Source organism: Dasypus novemcinctus, chromosome 16 (assembly GCF_030445035.2).
Source record: "Dasypus novemcinctus isolate mDasNov1 chromosome 16, mDasNov1.1.hap2, whole genome shotgun sequence".
Lineage (NCBI taxonomy): Eukaryota > Metazoa > Chordata > Mammalia > Cingulata > Dasypodidae > Dasypus > Dasypus novemcinctus.
Genome location: NC_080688.1, coordinates 75,681,770 through 75,695,023, shown reverse-complemented (window position 1 = coordinate 75,695,023; position 13,254 = coordinate 75,681,770). Strand labels below are relative to the sequence as shown.

The window sequence follows — 13,254 nt, the reverse complement described above, 5'->3', positions numbered from 1 at the left end:
AATCCTCTGTTTCCTCATCTATTAAGTGCAAATGATTCTCAGCTTATAGGATTGTTAGGAGATGGACATCAATAACATGGCAAGGTGCCTGGTGCAGGGTCAAGGCTGAAGAAACGGAAATGAGTACATGATGAGCAGGGTCAGCGCCAAGCGGTGGTTATGACAAGAGGAGTATGCAGTCCTGGCAGTAGCCTCTAGCAAGGCTGTAAGTCACTGTAAGAAGTCAGTAAGTAGCCATCAGAAGAGAGCGCTTAAAAACTCCTTCTGACAACCAAGAAGCATGCAACTACAATATCAAGCTGTTTATTAAGTTCTGCCACGCTGTCCTCTCCCTTGGAATTGAAATAAGAAAGCTAGCTGCCCTTTGGAAAATGGGTTTAAGCTTTTATTGTAAATGGTTACAGATCAGGGACTTGGATCTAATTCACAAATAGCTTAGATGTAAGAGTGGTAAGAAGCAATATTTGGAAGATTCGTTTTGGACAATTGTTCCCAGCAAACAAATTCAACAAGAAGATGCTGCTTGAAAATCATGAATTTAGTCGAGGTTGAAAGGTACAAGAATAGTTAAGTATTTTGCACAAAGGAAATCTTGATGATCCACTAGAACCGGTGCTTCTGGAACGCAGTCTCTTAAGAGTTTTGTTCTGCTCCTGAGAGAGGCTGTCATCGTCCACTCAGCTGGGGGTGCTTTCCTTCACGTTGAGAACCTGGAGCAGCGAGTCCACCACCTTAAAAGAAAATTAGAGGTAAGCAAACATAGTTAGCAACGCTGGACTCTAATGCTAGAAGCAAATCCATTCCCAACAAACCATCAGCGTCACTGGGGAACTTGACAGAAAGGCAGATTCTTGGGTCTGCCCCAGACCTGCAACATTGGAAATTCTGGGGCGGGGCTGAGCAAGCTGCGCTTTAACAGCCCTCCAGGTGATTCTGATGCACGTTAGTGTTTGTGAGCCAAGCTGTCGCCCAAGAGAGACAGTGACTTCCACTGTGCTTTTTTTGTTTTTTGTTTTCTGGAGCCACTGTATTTTGGGGTATTTTTGTTACATAACCCCAACTTGTATCCAGATAAAATTACTCAGGCATGCTTTGACAACGTTGGAAATTAAATGTATTATCCCCAGTAGTTTATTACTGAAGTAACAGCTGAGAAGGGGGAATGCGAAGTTTTCATTCAGATTTTGCTTGCTGGGGCAGTGCCTCATTACACAAATCAAAGCTAGTTTTTTAATTACCCAATTACACATTATAAACCTCTGACTGTAAATGGCAGTAGAGAGGGCAATTTGGGAAGAGGAGTTAATTTGGATTTCTACCAATTCTAAATTTATTATGGCCTGCTTGTAGTGGGTTCTGCTCAAATTAACTGAGACTGAAAAAAGAACGAGTAGTTATAATTTAAAAGTATTTCTTTATTCCCATACAGTACCTGTCCCCCGCTGGGATGAGAAAACACTTTCCATCCGGGCTGGAGTTTCATTACTCTTCACAAGATTCTCTGGCAATTCAGATTCCCCAATGTCCAGACTAGACATTTGTTTCTAATAAAGGAACTACTGATAATCCCAGGGAAGCTATTACCTGCTCAACTGTTTTGACCAGGGTACTAATAAGGCCAGGGCCTGTGGTTCAATTCCCACCCAGGCCAATTAGCTTTGCTTTCCTCCCTGAGCCTGGGGGCTGCTGGCTCGCCTCAAGTGGCCGCCCTCCATCTTGCCGTAGAAGCCACTGGTCCTCAAGGGACCAGCTGAGGCAGTGAGAAAGGATCCCCAAGAGGCCCCCACTGGCTCAAAATACTGAAGCCGGGGAAGGGAATGGATGTACATGTAAAGGGAGAAAATCATTGTGGAACCTGGGGAAATCAAGGACCCGGAGACCGGAGGGGTCCAGATGGCTTTGGGGCGGCTGTGTTTGAGGTGACAGGTGGCTTCACTCTGCTCCTTGGTAGACACCGTCAGAGTAAGCAGAGGATTCTTCTTCTCGATTGCATGTTGCTTTTTCTACACTTGGACCATTCTTTGGAGCATTTCAAGTATTAAGAAAGAAAATATCTGTATTCTCTGTATAGATTTAATGCGACTGAGCAGCCCCTCAAAAGTGAGGGCAAACTTGCACACTTGCTTCCTTCCTGTACAGTCTCAATAGGGCACCCCCTGCCCTCGTTCTTCGCGTCCTCCAGCTAAAGGAGAAGCCTAAGGCTGCAATGACTGGGGCTAAATTACCCGTGGAGGCAAAAACCAACTTAAACCTTCATTGAAACCCAGAACAATCCACAGCCAAGGCCAGGATTGCAGATTAAGCCCTGGAGCTAATCTGAACACTGTTTCATGTCGCAGAAACCACAGAGTAAAAGTTCCATTAATGGCATAATAGAATTAACACGTTTGTGAGAAGGACACAGTTAAAAGAAAAATTAACATTAACCTTGAAAATTATTAGTCTTCATGCTAGTAAAGTTCTGGAGCTTATTTGCCATGATATAGTAGTTTATATGCAGTGCACATTTACATAAATCTTTTCTGCCTTAAGAAAATATCTTTATTATCAAGACACAGGAAAATGCTCAGAGCTGCTTACTACAGCTCTGGAAGAGTTTATAACAGGTCTTGATGTTTATTACTAAAGTGGGAGAAGAGTGCACATGTGAATAGTTTTTAATTTTAAGAAAAGTCCTTTAGCCTCTGAAAACTGCTGCTAATTCTGGCAAGGCTAGGCTAAGTTATTAAATTTCTTTCAAACACTGAGAGACACATGGATTTCTAATGGCACTATGCTCTTGGTAATTCTTTTTGAGCAAGATATAAACTGTGTTCAATTTTCATAACAACACACTCACTGAAGCAGAATTTCAAAGCAAGAGGCATGATAAACTGTTTTGTGTACTCAAAGACAAAGCTGCTGAATTTTTTCATATTTCTGCAAAATATATCTGAAAGCATGCAACCAATGTGTGCAATACCTACTTATTCAACTTGAGGTAGAACAAAATAGGATGGGCTTGTCCATCCTATTGTTTTGGTACAAAAAAGAACACAGCGTAAAAAGGCATAGTTGAAAATCAAGGCCTGAATATTGAATATTAAAAGGTAACATTCTTTCCAGCCCACATTGTAAACAGCAAGCATTGTCCCTTTGAAGCAGTCACCGTCTGGGATTGCCTCCTGAATCCTACAATACCTGGGTAGCTTTGGAGCTAATTGCCTTGGAAGCTTAGAGAACATCCTTCTGCACCTGGTAGGAAAATTTTGATCCTGGGGGCAAGAGTTAATTTTTTTTCAAAATATTCCCAAACATATGCAGAGCCTGGTAAAGGGAAGAAAGCCACTGAAGCTAGTTCTCGTTTATTAAAAAAAAAAAGAAGCTCTTAATAAAATGATTTTATTGTGTGTGCGGGATATGTTACGAACAGGCTTTGAGGGTAAGTCCATTCAATATGTATACAAAGTATTTTAGAGGTCTTTGGGGTGGCCGTTGTTGTTACTCTTCAGAAAAATGTGAGAGGTACTGCTGTTAGACATTCCTCCCACCACTCTGGCACTTGACCAAGAAAAGGCCTGGCTGCAAGGGGCTGAGAAATCAATGACAACCCATCAAGCCCTCTGAATGGTGTGGTCCATGGACAAAGAGGAGCGCTGGTCAAGTAATGCCTACAACACAGTGCTGCTGTGGTGATGGGATCATTTGGGACTTGGCACAAAGGTGGCACTTCGTGCTCTCTCTGTTGATTGAATTCAGATTCACTTTCTGAAGAAAGACTACTAGAGACTTCCTCTCTAGCTGCGTTGTGTAACTAATCCAACTTTCATCTTGCATTTAACCTCTGAAATTCACAGTAGATCAAGAGTAGTGAAAAACAAAGCCTCACTCCAGAGAAGCCAGCTGAGGCTGGGCAAAGCCAGTCTCGAGCCTTCTGCAGAGGGGAATCAATCAAAGAGCCAAGCTCAGCATGTAGATGCAGTGCATTCCCCCCAGCGTGGGACATGACACCCGGGGATGAGCCTCCCTGGCACCGAGGGATCACTACCAAATACCAGCTGAAGATGCAACTAGAAAATGATCTTGAATTAAAGGTTCAATGCGGATCAGCAGAATATCCCTGTCTACATATAATAACATGACTTCAAAATTCTGTTTGACCTAATGTAAGGGGGAAATGGAAAGGAGAAATGAGTTTATATGGCTACAAGTCTCTAAAAAAGAGTCTGGAGATTGTCAGAAGGAATGCCCTTATGCACAACTGAGCAGAGTCTAAGAGACAGATAAAGTAGATACAACCCCAGGTATTGGTTCTATTGAGGGCTAAAGAGACCCACGGGTTCTATGGTCATGGCAGATGCGGTTCACTGCCATGTCAGATGGCCCTTCTTTGGAGCTGGTGTTTCTGCGTGATGGAACTGGACTCAGATGGGATCTCTTTTCACAAGATTTTCATGCTACTTTACTGGAATTGTAGATGGTGCTGGGGTTTAAGATATATTTAGGGGATTTGAATCTCTGGACTGACAATATGATAGCCAGGCCCTGAGCCTCAACAGACTTTAGCTCCTACACTCTGATTTATTGGACTTACCCCACTCAGCTAACATGGAGTTGAAGAAGGTCAACCACCACACCATGGGGCCTAGAGTGCCTACAACTGAAAGCAGGAGGATTGTATCCAGTATCCATGTGTAATCTAAGCCCCCACTTGACATAGATGTGCAATGGACACAACCAATCCAATGTCCACAGAGAAAATGTGGCATTGGTGTGGGAAGGGTGGCCATGGTGGCTGCTGGGTGCGGGGAATGGGAGGAAGAGATGAGATGGGGAGGCATTTTCGGGACGTGGAGTTGTCCTGGATGGTGCTTCACGGACAACTACAGGACATTGTAGATCCCCCCAGGGCCCACTGGATGGAACGTGGGAGAGTGTAGGCTTTGATGTGGACCATTGACTATGGGGTGCAGTGATGCTCAGAGATGTACTTACCAGGTGCAATGGATGTGTCATGATGATGGGAGAGAGTGTTGCTGTGGGGGGAGTGGGGGGTGGGGCCAGTGGGGTTGAATGGGACCTCATATTTTTTGAATGTAACATTTTTTTAAAAAATTAAAAAAAAAAAATAGAGTAAACCAGGAAAAAGTGGGGGAGCAAGCTCTCCAAGCTCCATGAGGGAAAGCAATGTGAGCGATTGTCAGCAACAGCGAGAAGCAAGGCCGGTACTGCATCCTGCGTCCTACATGTTTAAGATCCATGAGGCTCATTCCCCAGGAGAGGATGCACAAGGACGCAGACTGTCTAAGGCAGACTGAGCACAGGCTTCTGTGCTGCTTCTGCGCTGCTTCTGCCCACCAAAAGCTACGTGACTAGTCTCAGCATCATCACCTCTAAAATGGAGAGAATATGAGAGTCCTTCCCATAAGACGGCTGTGAGCCTGAACTGAGAAAATGAAGGTAAACTGCTCAAGCCAATACTTGAATTGCAGTAAATACTCAATAAAATCAGCTCTTTTATTACTTTCTTTATTGCAATTACGATTTTTTTTTTCATAAATTTCCCAGAAACTTTTGAAAACTTAATGATAATCACCTCGTTTTGTAGTTGCCTGACTTTCTTCCTAGAAATATTGTTCTCACCCTTATCCTGCTTATTGTAGTCCTTTGTACCTAAACAATGCCCATTTGTTATAATTACTTTTGTCCTAATCCTCTCTAAAATCATATACAGGATGAATCAGTGGATCTCAGCTATTTTCATACATTTTGAAATATTAGGATGAAACTCAAACTAGGGAATTTTGGAACACATTTGAAGAAATACTACTTTGCATAAAAGATTGCAAACAAGAATTGTCTCTTATAAAAAAAACCTCTGTGAATAGGCTTTTCCTCCATTAGCATTCACCAAAAATAAACACATCTGTAGACCCCCTGGGATTTACACAATCTATGGCCTCATTATCAAAATCGTCCGGTAGGGCCTGGCAGTTGGAAACACATCCCATTCATGCACACTTGCTTATTTCTGACCTGGAGTTTGGAACCAACGACATTTGATGTGCTAAGAGCAAAACAACATGTTATGTTGAAAAGAAAGGTAGTACGGGCATTGCCTACTAATTTGCTTAGTCTAAAGTAGGAGCTGTGAAGGCCTCCATCATAAACATTTTATTCTTCCCTTCTCACACTGCCCCTCCCTCCAGTGCTTCTCAGTTCCCCTCGGCCCCCACCTCCAGGTATGCTAGTTTTACCTTCACGTTTTGAACCTACATCTTTAAATTTGCTATCTTCTGAATCCCAAGTAGGCTGGCGATGGCCCAGGGGCTGGCGTTGCGGGGGCTGACCACTTCTGTTCTCCTTGGCTTCTATGAGGCCAAGCAAATTCCTTGCAGCTTCTTCCCATTGAAAGTACTCTCTTAGTTGCTTCGGGTTCCCTCTCTCAGAAACATACGGGGACTCTCCTGTGCTCTTTTTCCCCATTAAGTGCCCTGTAAAAAACAACAAAAAACAAATTCAACCAAGGGGAATTAAAAAACAAGAAATTTAAAAGGATACCAGGCAAGCGGATTTGGCTCAACTGATAGAGCATCCACCTACCACATGGGAGGTCCAGGGTTCAAACCCAGGGGGCCCTGACCTGTGTGGTGAACTGGCCTGTGCACAGTGCTGATGCGCGCAAGGAGTGCCCTGCCACGCAGGAGTGTCCCCTACGTAGGGGAGCCCCACATGCAAGGAGCGCGCCCTGTAAGGAGAGCCTCCCCACGTGAAAAAAGTGCCGCCTGCCCAGGAGTGGTACCACGCACACGGAGAGCTGATGCAGCAAGCAAAAAGAGACACAAATTCCTAGTGTCGCTGACAAGAATGCAAGCAGACACAGAAGAACACACAGTAAATGGACACAAAGAACAGACAATGGAGGCAGGGAAGGGTAGAGAAATAATAAAAAATAATAAAAGGATACCAATTACTTTTGTGGTACTTACCCGTAAATGAGGAAGAAATAGCATTTTATTATTAAGAGTCAATTCATAAATGTCTGACTGATTTTTCTCCCTGTTCAGAAATGTGCATTGGTTTGGACCAAATTCAGAATTGCAAGTCAGGGATGCTGGATTTGGACCCAGCACTCCTACTAACTAGTTAGGTGACCTTGGCAAGTCACTGAGTATCCCCAAGCTTCAATTTTCTAAACTATAAAATGAACAGGTTGGACTAGATGAAATCTAAGAAACTTCCGTATCAAACATTCTATCATCAATTCTGTGTGCACTGAACTCTATTCCCAATTGAATGACGGAGTTTAAACATCTGCCTCACTCGATTTTCAGCTACTGTGAAAATAAAAGTCTCAATGCTTTTCTTTGTGTGATTAAAAAAAGAAAAAGAAAAGGTGTTGCTTTCCTCTTATCTGTAACACAAATGTACCAAAGGAATTTTTCATTTAAACTTTCTCAAAATTTTCACAGACTGAAACTAGGAAACCTCACTTAGAAATTACAGGTTTTAGGAACACAATGAAACACAAGTTGAAAACAAGTTCTGACTCACTCTTCTCAGTCACATCAATGCAGAATTTTTTCCTGGATGTCTAAAATGGACAGTAATCCTCTATTAGAGGCCTCCAAGGACATATATCTGCCATATAAATAAGTGAAATCTACTCTTACAAAAGCTGAACTACTAAAACCATAGAAATTCATGTATGAAAGTAAGCATAACAGAGGGTCAGAAGTTGAGTATGGAATTCTAACTCCGCATTCTCATCACTTAAGCCCATTGCTTAAACATGCTTACATTTTCTTTTTTACTTTCTTTGGTTGATTTCTCCAATCTCTCTGTGAATGGGTTTGACAGCACTTTTGAATTTCTAATATTAAGAAGTCTATGGAGTTTTTTGGTTTGTTTGTTTAATTTAAAGCTCAAAGGAAGGAACTCTCTGTGGTTCCCATACTGACTGGCAATGGAAGCATTTAAGGCAAACATCATGGGAGATAATATTTGAAAGTTTTCAGTCTTTGAAAAGGCAAAGAGGCCCCTTCCCAGCAGCTCTGTCCACCAACAGTGACTCCCTTCAAAGAAAGCCTCACCATGACTTTACAGCTTTCATGTGTATTACAGTTTGCAGTTTACAGAATGTTTAAACGTGTGTTATTTTATTTGATCCACACCATAATGTTTGGTGAATGAGATTTGCCAGCAAAGGTCAGCAAAGGTCCTAGAATTAAAATCAATTTACAGTCCAGGCTCTGTTATACAGTGCATTATACTGCCTTCAAGTAATTTTGACGTTCCAAAGAACATAATACGGTTAAAAATCACCCTGGGGTCTAGAAATAAAGATGTCTTCAAAAGGCTTTCTAATGTTGTAAAAAGGAATAGGGATCATATATCAGTATATCATGCCTCCTTATGTGACTCAGAAAAATTGTTTGTATAAATAGTGGGGAGCATTAAAATGAGGTTTTGCTGCATTGCAATGTGAGCACTTACCAAGTCATTTATGACTTGACCCTTCGCACTATTTCAAGACCTGAGTAAGAACACTGTCCCAGTTGAACGGTTGGAATTCTGAAGTTGGCTCTTAACTCAACTGCTTGGTCAATTTGGTGCCCGGAAATTCACTAAATAACCTTACATCCACCCATAATGGTGATTATGTTGCACAACTTCCCAGGAAGAAGCAAAAGCATTCGGCTTTACTTATATAAAGGAAATTGAATCATGATGATGGGAAAGCAGGATTAGAAACTTGATGTGCCCAGTAATGACCTTGGTCACTCTTGCCCTCTCTAATTGCCTATCATCTGGTTAGGATACTGGAAATGGGAAAGGCATTATTGACAGCAAAGCACAAGGACAATGGAGGTCTTATTATTATTTTAATGAATAAGATTTTTGTCATGCCTGAAACGTTTTGTGGACTTTTCTAAAATGGGAAGATAAGTAATCCTCTATTCTATGGTTGATTTACCAACAGATCCTTGTGAAGTGGTACATTAATATTTGCATACATGGTGGGGTGAAGTGTTCAGCCTCCCACCCCCCAGGTCATGAAACAGCACCCTCTATAACAGCCCTGGGAAGCACACTTTTTCTGGAGTCTTATTTCACTTCTGAGCAGGGGACTGTCAACAATTGTCTCCATGGCAACGTTGATGCTATGCCCGCTTCTCCATGCCCCCATTGTAATTTGTCACATATCCATATCAAAATAATGAAGATCTCCGCAGACAAAAAACAGGCACTTGAAAAAATAAAAACTTGTGAGAAAAAAGCTTTTGCCTTTTTTAATCACCAGGGCAGATGTGAAACAAAAATCAATTTTCTTGAAGTCAAAAACTTGAAAAATATCCTACCTGAGAAAAACATGCATTAAAACATAAAGTGATGAGCACGTCTAAGAGCTAGTTTTACTGAAGAACCACAAACTCTTTCACAGTTCCTGGGACGGCTCTACAATGCCAAACGATTCTGCGGCTGAATCCTCAAGCTTCAGAATTCATCCTCCTGGGACAACCCTCATACCAAAGTCAGTCAAAACTAGGAACATTTCACGGAGGCATAGGGGACAGTCACCAGTATTATAGTGTGACAGATATTTTCATCTCACAAACAAAACATTTTCCTGCACATCAAGCTAGAAAGAATGTGTTAGTTGTTGAGCTATTAACCTGTTTTCCATTGTTTCACCAAGCTGCCTTCAGCTGGAGGAAGCGGTTCACTTAGAAACCTGGAAAGATGTGCTGACGCTGATCATGTGTCACTTTAGTTTGCTTTGATTGAAACTAAATGCCCCGACTTCATAATGGGGAAAATAGGTATTTGCTTAGGAAAGTTGAAAGCTCAATTTTGAATCTAACCTCATTCATCCTTGTCAATGCTCACACTGCAACAGAGGGCATGTCTGTCCCCCAAAACTTTTTCTCAACCACAATGTTATTTTTAGGCCCAAATGTGGCTTTGACTCCACTTCCCTCTTTCCCTTATTCTTCCTCAACTCTACACAGCCAACAAAGGAGAAAAAGGAAAAAGAGGTCATTTGAGGACATATTTGTTGTTTCCTTTGGCTATACTTTAGGGGTAGGAATGCCCAAGGAACACCAAGAAGTTTGATTAAATGCTAGACACCCTAAAAGACCAGGGACAGACATGCTCTAGAATAACAGCAAACCAAGTCTGACTTGCATCAGAAATAAAAACGCTGCCTTCCCTGATAACCCCTGTCCTCCTTGACGTCTACAGAAGTCGTTTTAGTACAAATATATGGATGAGCAAAAAAGAGGTTGGAAACCTGGAGGATTCATTCTACTTTCCCAGCCTCCCTGGCTGGTTGGCTGGATCTCACTACCTGGCCGGATCTGAGTTCCCAGAAGCCCTTTTAAGGAAAAGTACCAATCCTCTCTATGACTTCTTTAGCACCTTCTATGTATCCCTCATTTTTGAAACGCAGGGGGCCTCAGCCTCACTGATCCCAACCTCTCCTCTGTGCATCAGGCTCTTGGGTGTAGTGTCTCCCACAGAGATCACAAATACTGCCCTTCCTGGGGCTTCCGAGATTTAGCAAGTTTTTAGCATCAGTGATTTTTTTTAAGCTGGATGAAAACTATTGCAACCGGGAGCTCTGGACTTCTCTGACAAAGCACACACAACGCAGAGACACTGAAGACGCCCCTGCCGTAGCCGTAGCCGTACCCCTTTCCATAAATTCCGCCCCTTCTTGCACCCGGTTGATATCTGATTTAGCAGGGACCTTTCCAACATACCCTCCCCTGCTTCTAATTAAATGACTAAGAAAATAGTTGCACAACTTAAATCTGGCTCCATGAGGGGAGGTTTCTGAGGAAGGGGGACGTTTTGCATTTGTGGGAGGCTCCCGTTGGGAAAGCCGAGAGCCCCGGGATGATGTTGGGCGCGCACGAAGCAGCCTCCCAGCTGCTCAAAGCTGTGAGCGCGCGGTCGGCAATGTGCCACCCCACCGGCGCCCTGCCCACCCACCGCGCGGTCCTCGCCGCCAGGGTGCAAGGGAACTTCCAAGCCGGCGCCTGGAGAGCAGGACTGGTCGGCCAAGGAAAGGGGAGACAAGTTAGGGGAGAGGGCAAAGTCGCCGGTCCAGAGAGGGGTAAAAAGGAACAGGGGCTCATCGAGGCCGGGGTTCAGCTTGGAGAGCAGCCGAGCCAGCTCGATGGAAAAAGGGAGGGCTGGGCAAAAGGGCAAGGAAAACAAACATCTCTGCAAAAGGAAGAGAAGGACTGAGAAAACTCCGGAGAGCCACGGGCAGGTGGTTTCACGCACTGCGCAGCGCCCGGGGTCTCCGCACCTGTGGCTTCGGCCCGCGCGGAAGCGCAGCGGGGTTTCCAGCCCCTGCTGGTCGGGACCGAGGCCACCGGGGTGGACCGGGGCTGCGAGACGCGCTCGGGGACCCCGCTCTCCAAAGTTGGCCAAGGAGAGAACCGTGCGGGCCCGGGTTGAGGTCGGGCCGCTGAAAGGAGGCGTTGCGGAGGCAGGTGATCTCTACGCAGGATTTAGTTTGGAGAACGGCGCCCAGGCTCGGGTGCCCCGCGAAGAGGGTGGGACGGACAGGCAGGACGCAAAGCGGGAAAGGACCGGGGGGCCGCGGTGCTGGATCCGCGCCTGCGATGGCGAGGGACCGACGGGGTGGGGTTGAGGGCGAACGGCGTTGGTGTTTGGGAAGAAGGGTCCGAGGCAAACCAGCCCCCCACACCGGGCCCTTTCTCGATTAGAGGCCAGCACCCCGCGGCTGGCGGATCCCCGAGGACACTCACCCACCGCCCAGTGGTTGCCGCGCGGGTACATCTTGGCCAGCACGGTGCCTCGGCCCGCCGGCACCGGGGCCGCCCGCTGCGGGGGCGCGTGGCAGAGCACCAGCGCCAGCAGGACGAGCGGGAGCTCGCGGCCGCGCATGGTCCCGGCGCGGAGCCCGTGGGGAGCCCGTGGGGCGCCGCGGCGAGCCTGGGGGTGAGGGCGCTCTGCCCGCCCGAGGAGCGACGCGAGGCGCGCACTCGGAGCAGCTTCGCCGCCGCCACTGCCGCAGCCTCCTGGAGGGCCCCGACTTTATAGGGAAGCCCGGGCGGGGGGTGCGGGGGGGGGGTGCGGGAGGAGGGGGGCCCCACCGCCGCCCGGAGCGCTCTGACGTCTCCCTCTGGCGAGCCGCGGCGCTGGACAACCGTCCCGGAAAACCATCCATCTCCGCGCCGAGCGACGAAGAGGCAGCGTCTACACGGCCCTCTCCCCTTCGCCGTCCCCACACCGGATTAATTCCCCGACGCCTTCTCTCCAACACAGAGTAGTGAACTGCCCGCCCCGGGCGCCTCCCGCCCTAGCTGCCTTCCGCCCCGGCAAGGGGGAGTGGTGACCCCGCGGCCTGACTCCGGGGGTGGCCAGAGCTAGGGGGGCTCACACCACCGACGCTTTCAGCTCTGCTCAAGCGGGTGGGAGCAGTAGGGATCAGGGACTCTGGCTCTCAGGCCGCCCCCTTCCAGGGCCTCTTGCCTTCTGCTTACAGAACGCTCTGTCTCTCCCCCCACTCCACCCCTCCCCCCAGCATCATCAGCACCCTCACCCCACCCCTATTTCCAGAGGTGCCGCACCCTTCCATACCGTGAGATGGAGGATGGAGTAGAAATGACACAGGCTGCACACAGAGCTAAGGGTAGTTGGTGCCAGCCAGCGCCTCTTCCACAAGCAGGCTGCCTCTCCCGGAGACCTCCAACTGTCCCTAAACCACTGCATATGCGTTTCCCTAGCGTTGCTGAACTTGCCTCTGCTGTTTTCAGATATGAAGAATGGTCACCGGCCCAACTCCCAGGGTTCTAAATGCCATGGATACGGAGGGGACGGGCACCATAGCAATGCAACAATAAATAGAAGCTGTGGGACGCCCTTGCCCACGTTTTGGCTGCCGGAGCGGGTGGTGCTTGTGCGTTCCCGCCAGCGAATTCCTCACCAAGGGCTCTGCTGGGTCGCTGGTGTTTTGTGTCAAGACCAGGTTGAGGCTCATGAAATTGAAATCTTGTATCTTCTCTGACGGTCCAGTGATTCAACACGTGTGCCGTTCTTGGATGATTACATATGCACACCGCAAGCCTGAGCATTCCTGCTTGGAAGAGTATTGGCCATGCACGTGTCTGAAAGAATAGCCAGGCTCAGGATTACTATCAGTAGCCTGAAGCAAAGACTAAAGTGAAACTCAAGAGTTAAACACATCGTTTTTCAGGGCTCTAGACCTCCTGATTCCCAGGCTCTGCATTT

At 46.4% G+C, this 13,254-nt stretch overlaps 1 protein-coding gene across 2 annotated transcripts; it reads right to left on the bottom strand.

Moving 5' to 3' along the window:
• Window positions 1-363: 363 nt before the first annotated feature.
• Window positions 364-12,047, bottom strand: GRP (gastrin releasing peptide). Of its 2 annotated transcripts, none has more exons than XM_058277837.2 (3): window positions 11,769-12,047; window positions 6,237-6,473; window positions 364-731 (listed from the first exon to the last, which is right to left on the bottom strand). In XM_058277837.2, exons 1-3 carry the CDS (start codon window positions 11,905-11,907, stop codon window positions 667-669), a joined length of 441 nt encoding a protein of 146 aa, XP_058133820.1. In that variant the 5' UTR covers window positions 11,908-12,047; the 3' UTR covers window positions 364-666. The 2 variants fall into 2 exon arrangements, with proteins under 2 accessions (XP_058133820.1, XP_058133821.1); XM_058277838.2 differs by having other exon boundaries at window positions 6,256-6,473; window positions 11,769-12,044.
• Window positions 12,048-13,254: the final 1,207 nt, after the last annotated feature.

Excerpts from the sequence above, each read along its gene's own strand:
- GRP (XM_058277837.2), bottom strand. The coding sequence starts at position 11,907 with ATGCGCGGCCGCGAGCTCCCGCTCGTCCTGCTGGCGCTGGTGCTCTGC. Across the intron at positions 6,474-11,768 it reads CGGCAACCACTGGGCGGTGG|GGCACTTAATGGGGAAAAAG; the intron begins GTGAGTGTCCTC and ends TGTTTTTTACAG. Across the intron at positions 732-6,236 it reads TGTAGGTTCAAAACGTGAAG|GTGGTGGACTCGCTGCTCCA; the intron begins GTAAAACTAGCA and ends TTTTCTTTTAAG.